This window comes from Tympanuchus pallidicinctus, unplaced genomic scaffold (genome assembly GCF_026119805.1).
Source record: "Tympanuchus pallidicinctus isolate F22 unplaced genomic scaffold, pur_lepc_1.0 scaffold7, whole genome shotgun sequence".
In the NCBI taxonomy this organism is placed as follows: domain Eukaryota; kingdom Metazoa; phylum Chordata; class Aves; order Galliformes; family Phasianidae; genus Tympanuchus; species Tympanuchus pallidicinctus.
Window position 1 is genome coordinate 6,890,034 of NW_026294791.1, and position 17,324 is coordinate 6,907,357.

At 37.5% G+C, this 17,324-nt stretch overlaps 1 protein-coding gene across 7 annotated transcripts in view; it reads left to right on the forward strand.

Annotated features, from left to right (window-relative positions):
• Positions 1-17,324, forward strand: part of BEND5 (BEN domain containing 5) — an 851,004-nt gene that overhangs the window by 510,535 nt on the left and 323,145 nt on the right. Inside the window, exons 2-5 of one of the 7 annotated variants that reach the window (XM_052665970.1) lie at positions 4,387-4,478; positions 6,423-6,556; positions 8,215-8,590; positions 14,580-14,728. The exons of 2 other annotated variants lie outside the window; for them this stretch is intronic. In XM_052665970.1, coding sequence (XP_052521930.1) covers positions 6,452-6,556; positions 8,215-8,590; positions 14,580-14,728 — 630 coding nt within the window. In that variant the 5' untranslated portion in view covers positions 4,387-4,478; positions 6,423-6,451. The remainder of the gene's footprint in view (positions 1-4,386; positions 4,479-6,422; positions 6,557-8,214; positions 8,591-14,579; positions 14,729-17,324) is intronic. 4 more of the 7 variants (XM_052665969.1, XM_052665968.1, XM_052665967.1 and 1 more) reach the window with 4 other exon arrangements.

The window sequence follows — 17,324 nt, forward strand, 5'->3', positions numbered from 1 at the left end:
GCTTTTTCTGGCCTTTGTGATCAGGAAATCATTATCGAGGGTTGGTACTAATGAAGTTCTTTGGTGTGATTCAGGCTGATTGCTTATAGCAGGCAAATTGACAAACTCTAGCTGTCATTGCAAGGGTGATGTCTTGAGATGAACTATAGAACTTTTTGAAAAAGAAACAGCTTTTGTAATAAGAACATTTTTATGAAATACTTAGCATGTCCAGGCTTTTGAAAAGTAGTTCCCATAATTGAGTTTTGCATATAGGTACAGAGTAAAGACTTAAAGGATATTAATGTTATGCTTGCTTTCAAGAATATATATTTTTTCATTTAATGGTAATAATACATTATTGGTTTTGATTCCAGAAGGATTATGAGAACTGTTCCAAAATAGTTATATTCCTTTCTGCTGGAGCAGGCTGCCCAGAGAGGCTGTGGATGCCCTGTCCCTGAAGGTGCTCAAGGCCACAGACAGCCTGGTCTAGTATTAAATGTGGAGGTTGGTGGCCATGCCTGTGGTGAGGGGTTGGAGCTTCGTGTTCCTTGAGGTCCCTTCCAACCTGGGCTGTTCTATAATTCTACACTTGACGTGCTCAGAGTGTTGTACAACATTAACAAATCTGCACAGCAGTTCAGTGGGGCAGATGGAAGCACTGAGATAGACAGAGATCAAGTTATTCAATGTCTGTTTTTAAGTAAATATTGGATCCCAGATTGGATCCTCACCATTTAGAGGGGAAAAACAAAAACCAAAACAAAAACAACCAAAAATCACCCACCTTGATTTCATGTTTCTCAATCTGCGTGTCTTTACTTGATTTAATGGCTCCATCATTCTCTACTGCCAACAGACACTGTTTTAATCCTCCTCCTAAGAAATTAAATGGGAGGGTTTTGTTTATAAAAAGAATAATAACTTATATTGCTTAAAAATAAACAAATTAAAACTTATATAAATTATTATTTACATTTATTTTGGGCCGTGTTGCTTTTGGTTAATTATTGTTGGAGAGGCTTCATATTAACTTCTGAATTAAGAAATACATCATCAGGGAGCTTTCTTGACTCAGGTTTCTGGTACATCATCCTCCTTACCCAATATCTCCAAACCTAACAAGCCTTTTCCCAGTCTCATTTAGAGTTATTTTCAGTCTGGCTTCCATTCTCTCCATTCAAATGCAATTCATGAGGTTTAGCAACCTTTTGGCTGGTTTCTCAAGAGCATGTCTTCACCTGTACATGCTTTTTGGCCTTGTTTGTCAGCGTTGCTGCTTGTTATGTTCTTCCCTGATGTTTGGAGCACACTTCTTTTTGAAGACATTTCCCTGGTCGCTCAGTTGTCTGTTGCTGTCTTTTTCTCAGGATGTTTTTCATGGGTATTTAGTTCTTAAATTTTTGAGGGTGATATTAGCCTTGATGATGGATACTCAGCTTTGCATTTTTATTCCTTACTTTTGTCACTTCTTGAAATTTCTTTCTAGCTTTCTTCTTTGACATCCTTACGCAGAAATGTTTGATCCCTTCTCTGCCTGCTCCCTTCATTTTCGCTGCTTCAACTTCAGTGGCTCACTTCCTCGCATACCTTTTGCATTCCTACACTATCCATTCCACTGTGTTGTATATTATTGTGGTTTTGAGTTTCTTCCACTTTGGTAGAGGTCTTAAGCTCAGGGGTGGTTCGTGCAAGAAGAATTTTTCTTTCTCTATGTCCTGATCACCTTCTGAGCCTGTAGAGTTGTTATACGTTCTGAAATCACGTCTTCCTCTTAAATCTTTCCTCTTGACTTCCTTAGCATCTTGCATTAGCAAGAAACTTATGGTTCTTCCATTTCTTTCCATTTTCAAATAAACTAGCTTGGTTTTTTCTGTTGTATTATCACACTGCTTTCATTTTCAGTCACAGCGATATTGATTACTGTTTATTTGTATTTAAGTGCCACTTAGGAACCCATGCTCTGTGGTGCTCCATGCTTGTATTTGTTTTGAAGCGCCAAGTATACCTTTGTCTGTGGGTTTTTTGTTTTGGTTCTCGAGAGTCTGTCTTGTTTAAAGTGTGCACTGAAAGCTGTGCAGAACCTATGGAGGCAATGCTGTTCTCTCAGGCAGCAGTGAGGCAGTTCCCCCCATGCTGCTATGTTGAATTCTTCGCAGGTGCTGCCCATATGTGTTGGGTATATGCCTAAAAATGGGAAGAGTGATGTTGAATTTTTTGAACTGTCAGTATATCATTTTTCACAAGGGATGGAATTTTTTTTTGAAGGCTTAGGGAAAGGATGAATTTTGCTCAAGGTTCTCTCATTTTATTACTGTAAGATTTATAGCATCACTGATCCCCTTATTTGGGCTGATCCAAAACCTTCCATCCTTCATCTACTCAGGGTGCAGAGCTCTCGTCCTCTAGTTTTTCATCTTTGACTCCAGAAGTTAGAAGACAAACAAACTTATAAACAGAATGTGAACTGTTTTTTGAAGGGATTAGTTTCTTCAGTGTGTACCATTAATTTAGAAAGTAAGGAATGTTTTAAAGAGACTTTGAGTTTTCCGTAGTTCTACTCTACATCCTGGAATATAGTTTTCAATTTTAGGTCACTAACATATTTTTACTTGAATTTAACCAACTCATTTCCTGCCCTGTCAAACTCACTTTGTCTGCCTCAGTTCCCTGCTGCTGTAGACTCAAAGCTATTGCATTTTGGCTCTGATCCACCCATTCTGATGCTGAAACGAAGGCCCCGACTGAAGGAGACATTCCAGGAACAGTTTATCCTTCGCTAGTTGATACTGATTCTTTAATGCAGGCATGTTTTTTTGGCTTTTTTCTATTCTTTTCTTTTGGCAATGCTGAGGGCAAATGTCTTCCCAGGCACTGTGAAATTTCCCAGCAGTTTGCTTTCTTCTTGCTAGCTGAGGAACAATGGGAGATGGCCATACGGACTGAGAAGTGCTGTCACATGCACTGGCTCTTGAGCCCTGTACTTCAATACCTGGTGAGGTTGACTGGTGAGATCTCTCCAAGCCTGACCTTTTCCTGGAGTACTGTTATTCCAGAATTCTTCATTCTGTGTATTGAATCACAAAATACCATTTTCTCTGACTACTGTGCACAAAAGCAGTTTTTTGTGCTCCGTGTCTTCTGGAATGTCTGTTTAAAGGGCAGAGGGCTTCAGTTCTGTCCATGCTTGCATCGCGCTTCTGTGCTGTTTATTTCATTACAAGTACCTAATTAGCGATGTTAAGTGCTAGTTCTCTGTGTTCAGTTTCACTACATCACTTATTTCACGCACAGGAAAAGCAGTAGATACAACTTACGACAGTCTGTTTATGACCACCAAAGGGAAGGTATAATCTTTAACTTGTGTCAAGGTTTAAATGACTGGGGGCAAAGTCTGGACAAACAATTCACGTCATTGCAAAAGGCTCTGAGTGACAGCATTTCTGGGGCTGCCTTTCTCAGTGTGTTCTACAGCTCCAGAGAGCAAATTGCATCTTGTCCAGCTGTTCAGGTTCATATCCTGGTTTTCTTCTGGCTCAGGATTTGTGCATGTTTCACATTTTCTGGATTGCTCTTTTGTCCTTGCCTTTTGTAGGCTTACACAACAGCAGAAATGGAGTTCTAAGAAGAACAGATCAAAAGGCAAATTCATGTTTCTCCTACCCTTCCCTCTGGTCCACTCTCACTTCCCTCCCACCCCTTCCCAAATTCCATTAATATTTACAGGACATAAGCCAGTACTTAACATTATCCTAAATTTAAGAGGGTTTTTTTGTTTGTTTGTTTGTTTCTGGCTCTATCTGCAGCTAATGTGGAAGACAACAGAAGTTAGAAATGTACTTCAAAAAAAAACAAGAACAAGCTTTAATTTACACGGGCTCATTTTTACCATTGTTTCTTCAAATTTTGTGGGGAAAAGTAATTCTTCAACTCACTGGTTCGTTTACAGGATAAGCAGTAATATCAAGAAACCAAATGCAAAGATTTGCCAAATACAGGAGAGACTTGTGCTGATAGTTAGACACCAATAATTGATAAACTAAGCATTCGTAAGGAAGTATATAAATACACTTTTACCTTCAGTCCACCTGTTATGTCATGTAAATACAGATTTCATAGGCAGACTGAGGAACTGAGAGGGGAATGGAGGGTAAAGAATTGAGATAATGTGCATTGTTTTACTTGACCCCCAAACTGGTTATTTTCTTTCATTTCTGTTCTTCAGAGCATCGAATGCGTTCTTAACCTATACAAGTTGTCTTAAAAAATAGAAAGCCAAAACCAAAAGAAAAATATTTCTGTTCTTCCAAATTGTTTTTATTTTAATGTTTTGTATGTCAGAAAGTATTTGCTGACTTCACTGTAGCCTACACATGCACTTATTCCTCTGTGACTCCTTTCCAGAGTGTTTCAAGCCCTTTTTTTCCCAGGCCATGGGCAGAACTGATGGTGTCCGTTTCCAGTTTGCCTCGGGTTCTGGCTAGGGCTCACCTCAGGTAAGTGCCAGCAGGCACTTTAGGTAACTATGTGAAGCAATTGGATGATGTCCACCTTGTAAAGAGGCCAAGGGTTATTTCAGACCAGAGAAACAGATCTGCATTCTTTAAATGCAGAAGAGATGTAGAATGTTGTTCTTCATGTTCTGTGGAAGATGGTTTGGCAAAGCAACCTAGGAAAGCTTGCTCTGCAATACATTTGAAAGAATTGCGAGCACATATTTTAGTGAAACACTCCAGTGCACCAAAGTATATAGTCACAGAAAAATGTATATTTTTCTTTCCATCTGGATTTATTTAGTTTTCAATTTCTGATCTTCCAAGAAGATATCAGTACCCATTAGCCTATCCTTCAGTCAAATTTATATGTTTGGGTTTGTTTGTTTTGCAGTAAGGGCTGTCTTATCCTCTGCTCTTTGACAGCAGAAGTGAGCTGTGTCACTCTTCTCATGAACCTATATTTTCCAGATAAATGGAAATGTAGGGTTGGTTTTTGTGTGCTGTTGTTATTTTTCTGCTTCTTTCTCTGTGTATTTTTGTGGTTGTTTTTTTTTTTCCAACGCTGAAACTGTTGGATTGCCTTTTTGTTTTACTGGGATAAGCATCCATGATGCTCTGGGGAACAGAGAATGATCTAAAATAAGCCTCGCTGTTTTCTGTTGTTTATCTGTTTCGTTTTGCATCTGTCTTAGTATTTATTGCAACCATCTGCATTTCATTTCAGGTTGTCTAATGTCGTCTTCTGCCTTTTCTGTGCCTTTTCTTTTTACATAGCCGTGGGCTGTAATATCACCATTTGCCTACAAGAGATCCATTTCTATCTGGAACAAAATGAATTGCATTCATCTGTGTAATTCATTTCTAATGAATGCCTCGCTCCTCATTAAACAGTGATTTACCTTTGTTTCCTTTTTCTGTGTTGTCAACTCTAACCATTTCAAGGTCCTGTGGAGAGATGCTAATGTGAGAAAGCAGAAGTCAATGCAACTAAACACTAAGAAATGTCATCCTCATTAGCACCTTCAAAAATATTCATGGGACACTTTCTGAAATACAGTTTGCAGGTGGATAAGAAGACTCCAAATGTTTTCTTATTCATAGACTTTCAGTGCACAAATACAACACTTCAGACTTTAAAGGCATCGCTCCTTGTCGAAGTCCTGCATGGGTAGCCAAGCTGGGAAATTTCTTTAGGCTTGGTTTGCTCTGCAAGAATTTCACAGGTCACAGACACATTTGGGGTGACTGTACTCTTGCTTCCCTTCCCCCTTTGCATCTTTTCAAAAATATTAACATGCTTCAAACATATTTTCAGGAAATACTTAATTTTGAGGTATTTTAGAATCTTTCATACTTGAAAATATTTTACTTAAATTTTTTGAGATTCAAAGATTTCAACATGTCCTGCAGCATCTCCTTTTCCTGCCTTTGCACGACTGCAGAATCTGCCATGCTAGCAAATAAATCTGTGCTGCTGATTGCTGGTACAAGTGCAGTACAGGATAAATAACCAAGTTTATTTTCACTTAAAGCCTCAGTAGAGTCTGAACTGCAGCAACAGATAATGAATATGAAAATACTTTTGGTAAACTTAAAGTAATGCAGATGCTTTTAGGAAGTTGCCTTATTTGCAGCATCTTTAACTCTTATTTAGTGATAGTACTACCTACTTGTTGACATTTCTGATGGTTCCAATAAACTTAGCTCGGCATTTTACAATACTTAAGCTTGGGTTTGGCCTGATTGATCTCCTGTTGAAACTCTAGCATCGTCAATGGCTATCAGTTGAGTTACACTATGCATTAATTTGAAGGGAATGTAGCATGGGAGATATTTTTTTCTTTTCTTTTTTTTTTTTAAACGAGTCTTACTGAAGTCATGTAGCATTTGGAAGTAAGAACACTGATTAATGTAACAAAATTTTACTTTCAATATACATTTTAGAGGACAAAACTGACCTTGAGAACAGTGTGATGCAGAAGAAAATTAAAATCCCCAAACTCTCTTTCAATCACGTAGAAGAAGCTGGGGAGGTTACAGATTATGGGGAAGAAGATGTGGAGCTTAGACACAGTAAGGTACTGAAGACTTTCCTTTTTTTTCTTTTGTTTTTTTTTTTGGGGGGAGGAAGTGCTTGGGGCATGTACAGACTTCATAGCTTAAGAATTCCAGTGCTGCTTTTGATCTCCTTAAAACATTGTGTTTATTGTAATTGGTTCAAATTAGGAGTGGAGGGGATATGGTATGGGTTTTCAAAAACCTGATTCATGTGCAATCAAACACTTTTCTGTTTATATGGTCTCACATGGTTTAATCACCATTTGAGGTTTTTGGAATGATGCTCTTTCACTTGGGTGCAGAATGCTTTAAAAGTGACCAGCTGTTCTCAGTGGCACTTATGACCTAATGCACTTTACTTGTTTGGAATTGGAAGAGGTGCTCTGAGACTTCTCAAATACAGCAGTGCTTGAGAAGGCAAACTGACAAGGCAGCATCCCTACATTATAACTGCCAGTTGCCTTTTTAGGTCCAGATTGCAGAAGCCCACTATGTAACCATATTTATTTTTTGATATCAGATAATTTCTTTAAAAGCCTGCCAACCTTCAGAATAAAATAATGTTCTGTGGCTTCATGTGTTTTGCAGCTGCAGGAATGATGCTAGCACATCTCTTTATGGTGGGCCAGCATTTTTTTTTTTTTTTTTAGAGCATGCGTGGAGCAGGCATAACATGAAGTAATCTCATTTTCTGCCACATTACTCGTGGATACTGTGGTATGGGAATTGATAGTGTCAGCTTCTTGTCTCTAGTCTATGAACTACATTTGCTTTCCTTGCAGTTGCTTGGAAGTTCAAATGCTTTTTCCATATTTGGCCAATAAAACATAGTGATTTTTACACGTACCGTTACATTTTAATACTGCTGTATGGGCCCCCAAAAACAGGTGTGCTTTAATTTATAGAGTTTGGATTTTATTTAGAAGACTGAAGGTGAATTTCTGCCAAGAGTTCAAAGGAGATGAAGCCTCTGCAATGTAGAACTAATAGTGAAACAATCAGTTGATCAGGGAAATGAGATAGATGATACGTTCTGTCTCCAACTTCAGTGTTTTCAATTCCCTTTCATTGTTTTCTGATAGTGTTAACATATTCACCCATTGGGCTAATGTAGCAGGGGAAAAGTCAGAAGGCTTTGTCTCCTCGTGTGTGGGAAGGACAAGCCCTCAATGCAAACAGCAGCTTTGTGTAGTGTGCTCCTTTGATCTCTGATGTCATCACAGGTGACAAACATAACTGATTGTCTCTCTTACCTACCAGAAAAGCCATTGTTGTAGGAAATCTAGATGTTAAGCATGATCTTGAATGGAAAAGAGCACTAGATCCAGTGTTATTTTTTTTCATAAATTAGCTTTGTATATGGAATGGAGTGACCTATTAACACAGTCAGTTTGCAGTTGTTGCACAAGTGCAGAAAGAAAGACCTGAAAGAAAGACGTCTGTATTTCAGAAGCTTGTATATGCATTTTGCTGAATTACACCTGCATGGTAGCTACAGCGTGTGTCTTCATAAGGATTTGATAGGCAAAACATTTTTGCAGGCAGACTATTTTTTTTTTTTTTTTTGCATTTTTTTAATAAGTAAAAGAATATTAACAGTCCACAAATCTGTAGAATTTTAATTTATATTAAACCTTACTATACTTCTAATTATTATTATTTTTATTGTAACACTCAGAGGCAAGATGGAAGGAAACAAAGTGAAGGTACACACAAAAGCATCGAAGCAGTTGTTGCTCGCCTTGAAAAACAAAATGGGATGAGTCTCAGTAATACTTCCAGCCCTGAGGAGGCTTTCATGGAGGCTTCAGAAGGGATGAACAACATGGACGATGCTGTAGTCCCTCGGATTCTGTATGAAGAATTGCTGAGGAGTTACCAACAGCAACAAGAAGAAATGAGACACATTCAACAGGAGCTTGAAAGAACACGGAGGCAGCTTGTGCAACAAGCAAAGAAGCTAAAGGAATATGGGGCACTCGTGTCAGAAATGAAAGAGCTCAGAGACTTGAACAGGAGACTCCAGGATGTACTGCTTCTAAGACTAGGTAGTGGTAAGTGCCGGACTTAAATGGGACAAGTTTTAATGAATTTTGCAAATGTGATCAATAGTAATGGAAACGTTTTTGAAGAATAGCAGTGGTTGTTAAACTGGACATTGAATGTTAAAAGGGTTTTCTGCTATGGCTGTACAATATACGTCGAATTTGTATGATATGTATGTCTGGGTTTTTCTTTAATGGTAGTAGAGGTCTTTGTGCTAGTTTGGCTGAATCAGTTTCGTTTTAAGCAGCTGTATTTTAACAGGTCTTTCAACTTCCAGTATATGCTGAAAAAGACAATAAAGTTTAATCTGCAAAATATACCAATATGTTCCAGTTTTAAAAAGAAAAAAAGAAGAAAGAAAAGGCAGTGCAATGAAAATTTGGGCAAAACCTATTTTACTTCTTTCAGTTAGGGTTTTTTGTTATGTAAGTGACTGTTACCTCCCATTTTCTGCCCCCCGCTTCCCGTCAGTAGCACACTGGAATGTGGAATACACCTGAACTTCTTGGCAGTGGCTTTAAACAGCCATGCTGTTTAAAAAATAATGGCTTGTTAAAGACTAATTAAGAGAAACTTTCTATATTAGCGTCCCGTTATCAGCATGTGTTACAAAATGCAGGTTTGTGTAATTTGGATTTAAATTTTAAATATCTTGAGTAATTGCTAAATTGTTTTGGTTTATAACAATTATTTAATCATTATGTTGGAATAAATGGGAAAAAAGACAAAATAAAAAGCTCATCCTTTTCATTGAAGATGATACCCTCGGAATACCTTCAAATATTTTACTGAATTATATTTATTTGCTAATAGAATGTGAAACTGTTGTGTTGAAGATTCGCTTGGTGACTGAAACTTGGTTAAAATTTACGCATCCAGACTTAGCATGCTGTGTCTTATGTCTGCCTTTGTGTATCTGGAAAAATTAATTTTTGCATGTTAGTTGGATATTGGCTCTTCTACTTGAACGAATGCATGCAGTTTGCATGGAGATCCATTCACGTACAAACCTGAACCTGATAGAGCATGTGCCTGTCCTGTAGCATGTGTTAAGGTGTGCTGGCAGATTTGGACTCAGGTTTTCGAGGCTGAAGAGTTAAACTGGGTGTTTGGGTGTGAACGCTCATTGTTGTTATGCTCTGCATAATTAAAATGCCATTACTTATTATAAAAATAATAGTTAACTTTTAAAATAAAACAGGCAAGATTTCCACAATCTGAAAAAACACAATGTGGTTGGCAGTAGATTCTACCGAGCTTTCGAAAAATTTTCCTTGGATGGAGAGATGTTTCTTCATCTGCAAATAGTTAGCTGGAATTTATGTGAATGGAACATCAACCAGATGTTTGTAGGCAATGGGGCTAAACAGCATCAAATACCAATTTAGTTGGTAGACTTGACAACAGTTTGAGTGGTGAGACCAGCAGTGGAATGGAGACAGCTTCTGAATTCTGTCTCATTTCTTTCACTCTAAGAAAGGGGGCTGCTTTTTTTCACTAGAGCCACGTTAAGAAAGCTTAGAAGAAAAAGGAAAAAGAAAAAGAAAAAAAAAAAAAAGAAAAAAAAAAAAGAAAAAGAAAAACTTTTGAAAAAAGGCTGAAAAAGAAATGGAATCTTCACTCCATTGGACCCTCTATTGGACCTGTTATCAGTATGTCTCTGCTACATAATAGAAAATACATCTTGAATACATTGAAAACAAGTTAGTTGTATGCCTGGACAAATACTAATTATGAATAACTTCCAGAAATCCTTTATAATAATTAGTTGTAACATTAAAACATTCTGGAGGTGGGTTCTCTCCTGGATCCCTTTGGAACTTTTCATGGATGACAAAGGTAGAATTTGGCCCATTGGGCTGTACTGTGTGTGTGTCGTGTGTGTTATGTGTGTATTGTGTGTGCTGTGTATACTTGTATACTAACTGCTGCTAACTGTTGCCTTTCATTGTAGCCTCTCTCACAGAGAAAAAAACAAGTTCTAGAAAGATTAGAAAGAGAGATCTTCAGCAACTTATTAATTAGAGAGTCTGATGATACTATGAAAAAGTGCTGTTTTTAATCAGGAAAAAAAAAAAATCTTTATGTATGTATTTCTTTACTTTCCAGTCTTGTAAATGGAGTATGTCTGAGTATGTGAAGAATCTCTGAAAACGGTTCAGAAAATAGGTTACATCCTGAATCTATCTTTGGTTGTTGTGGTGATCTCCTAAACTCAGAGTTTCAAATGACATGTCATTTAAGTTAAGCTTTACCTCTAGCAGGCTGAACTTAATGCAAACTAATTGCATTTCTCTTTCACCATAGAGACTTCTGATTTGCTTGCATGGGATGACAGCTGTTTTGTGTTGATGAATTGCAGCTGTGGGAAACACGTCCTTGTTGCCATTTTAAACTTGCAGATCAAATATAGAACACCCTCTTGAGTTAACATTCAGTCAAGTATTCAGTCTCTTAATTTCCTGTCAATATGCTGATTTCAGTGTGAATTAAGAAGTCAGTATATTCTGCTCCAGACATAGGCCTTCGTCTCTGCTACGAAATCCTGAGCTGCTGCTGTGGGAGGAGCAGGATTCTCAGTGTTTCACATGGGGACAGCAGAACCTGAGGGCAGTTGTGGCCAACAGCAGTAGTGAAATCGCTACTGATCCATGGATAATAACAGAAAGTTTTCCATCATTTCAATATGGATCACTTCCTGGAAGATACAAGAGTTTGACCAGAGTTCTAGGGCTCAAGGCTGTGTGGAAAGAGGGTGATGATAGTGGAAGCAGTTACAGTATCCTATGCTCATGTTCCCTGAAGTGTGTACATGGCCAGAGCCTCTCTGCACTTGCCTACTGTGATATCAGGAAGCCTTGTAGCTTGTCTTTGCTCTGTTGCATCTAAAAATACCCTAATTTGCCCTGGTTTTATTAAGAGAGAGTGAGGTGACTTTGAAAATCAATGGCTTTTCCCTGTTTTCCTTACTTTCAATAGATACAAAAGATGAGAAGTTCAGGAACTTTTTCTAAAACTAAGTGTCTACAGATTAAGATATGGATAGTTTGCTGTGATTGTATATGACCAGAGGTAGTGAAGTTGTATCAGGGATGCTGTTTGGGTGTAGATACCTTTCAGACATGCGTGTTGCACTGCTAGGAGTTAATGTTCCTCTAGTGCCTAAAAGTGTATCCACCCCAATTCGCTCACAGAGAGCTTATTTTAACTGTGCTCTCTGTGGTGATGCAGTTTACAGGGTCATGGGACTGACAGCAGGATAGGCAGAAAGACCAATTATTTATGCATCTTAGCACACACACTCCAGCTTCTCTTTATCTGTTTGGCTTTTCGATGAAAAAAATCCAGCATTCCTAGCAAGCTGGAGTGCAGGAAATTGCATATGTAAAGCATGATCATCTCTCAGACTCCTGCTGTTTTCACTGAAATCCTAGTAGACCCTGTTAGCTCAGGAGGTGTTTGAAGAGAAGCCTTCTGCCTCTTCATAGCGCATTTGAAGTTGAGGGCCTCTCGGATAGTAAGGAAACTTTACAATCAGAAAGATTTTTTTGAAGAAAGCATTTGTTTCCTTGTTGTGTCGTGACGAATTGTCTTTATTTTTTCATGATCCATATGTAATAAGTACTATTGTTATTCATCTTTTAGATGGCAGCATTTTTTTAATACATATGTATCCCTGTCCATTGCTCTTTTTAGAATAAGATGCAGAGCACAAGAGCTACAGACATAGAACTTTTTAAAGTATGGTGCATGATAAATTAGGCACACAACACCCACTGGTATGAAGGTAACAATGCTAGTTGCATGTCTAACAATGTGTGGAGCTGAAAATGCACTCTTTAGTACTTATTGAAAGAAACTGGGCAGACTACCTACTTAGAGACAGATTTCTGTTTGAGAAGAAGAACCAGTGGAGTATGAAAGAAGACATTTTCAAGGCTTTCTGTAGGTGATTTCAGCAGCAAAGTATGAATTCAATTAGAGATCTTTCTGACCTGTTAGAGCTATGGTTACTGGGGACTTCAGTCAGCTATTTTTCTTGGGGGATTCTGGAAACCAGATCCCAGCTGTGTCAATATATTACTGTAAACGTGCAGTAAAAGACTTCTAAGTAGCGAACACTAGAAGTGTTTAGATGAGATAAATGTTTCCTTCTAGTAAGAAAGTGATTATACTTAGGTATCTTCCTCGAAGCAGTTTTCTTAGTATAAGAATAATACATTTGAAGAAAGCTCAAAATAGCACTTTGTTGAAGAGTGTTTTCTTAAAAAGCCAAAAGTTCACTTCTCCATGTTAAGTTCACGTGGCAATTACATCCCTGCATCTGCCAGCACGAAGATCTATGCAAAAACTCGGGATGGTTCAATCAATCAAGAATTTTCCCCAATTTGACTCATTTTAACACTTTCAAGTGTTGAAACTTCAGTTTGTTTCAGTCTCACCATGGTATACGCATGATAGTTCAAGTGCTTATGAAAATGACTGTGAAATTGTAATGCAAATGTTATGTTTTTGTGATTTCTCTCTTTGTGCCATGCTTGCATTGCATATGGCTTTTAAGACACTATTGGTGGCACTGCTGTGTAGTTGTGCAAGTCAACTTCTTTTTGGATGAGTTCTTGTTGCTGAGCATTGACTGGCAGTCATCTGAGAACTGCTAGCTAGCTATGTAGGTACAGAATAAGCTATAGGATAAAGGTCAAATACTGGCAGTTGGGGAAATGCTGATACGACCATGTGATAATCTATAAATGAAACTGCACAAAGTGGGAGGAATGACTACATTGGGTGTTCCAGTGCAGGAATTGTTTAAGGAAAATGACCTGAAAGCTCTTGTTCTGAGCTGACTTGCAGCCATAGATCAGTTCAGACTTTGGTCTGCGTACAAGCACTGAGGGATGCTGGTCCATAATGGTGATATGCTTATTGAATTGTCATTTATTGAATCTGTGCAATATCTGATACGCTGTAGCTCTTACAAGTAGGTGAGTTTATCCTTGTAGTTCTTGAAGGGGGTGATGGCTGTAGTCGGGGCTCTGTGCTGGCAGCTGTGCTGTTAACAAACCACTCTCTCTGCATGGGACCTCTGTGGCTGCTGGAGCTTCTCAAGAGCTTAAGAGGCATCGAGAAACCCAGATAGGCTTCATAGCCTGTTCCTAGATCTCTGGTTTAACTGTTGCCATGAATGGGATAATAAAATCCAGTTCACGCATTCTTTTTATTCTTCTGCCTTTTTAGGAGCACTTGATCAATTTGACCAGGAAAAGAAAAGATGATGACTGACAATATAATTATCCTCCTTTGAAACCTCAAAAAAAAAAATAATGATTAACATTATTCTATTACTTAATTTGTGCTTAATATTTGTTGATTGGTTTAAAAATAAAAATTGGAGTGGTGGATGGATTTGGGTGGATTGGAGAATCAAAATTCTAATTTATGGTTTTATTTTGTTTTTAACTTTGAATAATCTTTCTTTGCATGATACTTCAGCAAAAGTAGCCTAAGCCTTTTTCCTTCGTGACATTTTTGTAGATGCTTAGAAATATCTAAAGAGTTTTCAAATTTCTATTAAATATAAGTTATCCATATAATGTTAGGTATAATTATCTCAGTAAATTATGGAGGTTTCTACATAACTGTATAGTAATTCTTATTTAGTGAATTACTATTGTGTCTTTTGATTTATAAATTCACTACCACTGCAGCAAAATACCCGTGATGTGCACTGAAACAACCTTATCCACATCTGTAAAAGTTCTTATGTGTTAAGAATAAAATTCAACACTTAAATTTAAATTGAATATTTTAATCTTTATAAGACAGAGTTACTTACCTTGCTCTTGCTTACTGATGTTCAGAGGATTTTGGTTTGGGCTCTTTCTAACTTTACTGTGAACTTGACCACTGTGATATTTTACGCTAACCATGGGTGATGAAGTGATTGATGCAATGTTCTCTGGGATAGCAGACAGCTCTCTTTTCTTAACTGTCTAGGACCTGCCATTGAGCTTGAAAAAGTAAAACCAGAAACAATTGAGCCTGAACCTGAGGTACAGAAGACCTTCAGTGAGGAAGCAAATACATCAACGTATTTTCCTGCCCCTGTTCCAGTAATGGACAAGTATATTCTCGAGAATGGAAAGGTATTTTAAATTAAATTAAATGTGGCATGAATAGTTTGTAAATGTCCTTCAGGTGTTTTTTTTCTTGTGGAGTTTTCATAATCCTGGGGATTGTGCATGATACCAGCTTATACAAACTTCCCTTGTTTTTGCAAAGGTGTGCTGTTAATGCTGAGGAAAATGATGGAATTATGCAAATGTGAACAGCACTGAAAATTATGCTCAGTGTTGAAAGCATAGAATGCTGTATAACACAAGGAATAAAATTAATGTGCATGCATGGAGTATTCAGTTGATGACATACGTAAATCCACTGAATATGCAGCAGTCAGTGACACACATTATAAAGTTACATTAGTCTGTTTAACAAAAATACCTTTTTTCTTAGAAGGTCTTTAATGTTTTTAGTGTGCTGTACTCATATTGCAGAGAAACCTTCATGCTTTGGTTGGAGTCCAGCAGATAATTATGAACCCTGGAATGAAAATGGGCTCCCCTGAATATGGTAGGAGCGTTGCCTTTGAGATGAGCTGAGGTAGTTCTGCTTTCCAGATGTTTTTATGAAGTTGGTGAAATGCAGTCTAGCTGCAGTATGCCAGCACCTGACTGATAGTTTTTCAGACTCCAGTATGTTTAATCCATTGTCTGCTTATCCACAGAGGCCTGCTTTTATAGCTGTTGCCATTATGATTAAATTAACGTGATATTTCTTTTACAAAACCATATGTCCTTAAGCATTGCTTGTGCAGATCCATTCTCTTAGGATATGTATGCATTCAGTTCCACAATCTGAGAACCCTTTAGGAGGAAGTGTCCATTTCAGCCTTCACATGGAGTAGAATTTAGTAATGGAATAACATCACATGCTACATTTTCAGATCTGTGTTACAACATTGACTGCAAAAGTGCCTGTCTTTCTTAAAGATGATTCAACATAATTGTTGGGGACAAAATGTATGCGAAAAATGGTGTAATTTTGGCAGTTTGACAGTTATTTTCTTCAGGTAGCTTTTCTTGCCTAATACACGTATTTAACATGTGTCATTTGCTTTTTTTTTTTTTGTATGTGCATATTATTGGCAATGAAAACTTACAACATATTAGTGTGACAGTTTAGTTTACTTTTTCTCTCTGTAAGGTTTGCAAGCAAGGTATGTCCTTTAGTATTTGTATGCAACTTTTTCTGCACTCTTATTCCATCTGCCAGCCTCTTGGCACTTACAAGTTTTCTGTCTTTACAGATCTCTTACTTTATTTTATTTTTTGTATTTTTGGAGTATTTTTAATTTTTTCTTATTTTTGGGGGTGCTTCAGCCAGTTCAGATGCCAGAAATATAAACTAGTAATTTATTTAGTGTTGGATAGCATTTTTTTCCCCCATTTTCCTGATTTGTGTCCTTTCTTTTTTTTTCTTTCCATTATTTCTGTATTGATGTACATTTCTAGAGTAGTGAGAAATACTTTTTTAGAAATCTTACCCCTTTGTGGCATTGTGTTTGATCTTAGCAGGATTCTTTCCATGCAGATAAATCTCTCTCCTCCAGAGGGACAGGAGCCTACTGAACAAGAGCCTATGGTGTTCATTGGAGAGGGGAAAAAAAAGTCCATCTTCTGAGATACATTTTAAATATATTGCACTTGTTAGCACAGTTACGATGGTGAGCGTTACTTTGAATTTGCTGCTCTTCTTGTTGCACTGGGCTTAAAGGTTGATCCTGCTGTTGCTGAAGTCAGGGGCAAAGTTCCCATTGATTTCGTCAAGCCAAGGGACTGGCCCATGGGGCACCTCTTCCAGCAAGAAGGTAGTGAATTCTGAATTGATACAGTAAGCTTCCCATGACTTTGAGAGTAATAGGAAACAGTACCAAGCCTGTTCTAGAGAGGTAAACTGAGACGTGGACAGATTAAATTTCTTGCTGTGACACTGCTAGAAATAGAAAAAGAAAGACATAAGATTTCTGTGGCTGTGGCTGTCTGTCACGTCGTTCCTGTTACCACAGGGGTTTCATATCAGGAATCATTATTTTTTACTAAATGAAGGACGTTCAAAGAAGTGATCTGTCAGAACCATAAATATAAAAAATATTTGCTGTAACTTTATGTTTTATTTTAAATAACTTAAAATTAATGAACAAATAAAAGATTAAACAATTTCTAGCAGGAAGGAATCCGATTTTTGATCAAATAGGGGACACTCTCTAGAACTTAGTTAATATAGCAACCCAAAATCTCACATCGCGACATTCCATATCTCAGTTATAAGTAGCTGTTGTGTTCATTTTTACTGGTAACTTTTTGTGATTAAAACAAAAATAGCCAATTTATACCTGTAGAGTAAATGTGGACTTATGAAAAGCTTCTTAGAATCCTCTTAGTATAGCAATTCCTCCAGTAGAGGCAGCTTGCCTTATGGTTTTATACTTCTTTTTTTTTTTTCTTTTCTTTTTTACCAAGTAGCTGGTGGCCAAACCATTCTATTTTCCTGTTTAAGGTTTTATACAAGTACTTACTCTTGAAAGATGCTGTAATAAAATAATTCTTCAGGCTATAGCACACAATAATAATTAAGGCAGGCTTCCTTTTAAAGGAAAATGGAAGTTCGCTTGAATTTGCTTGA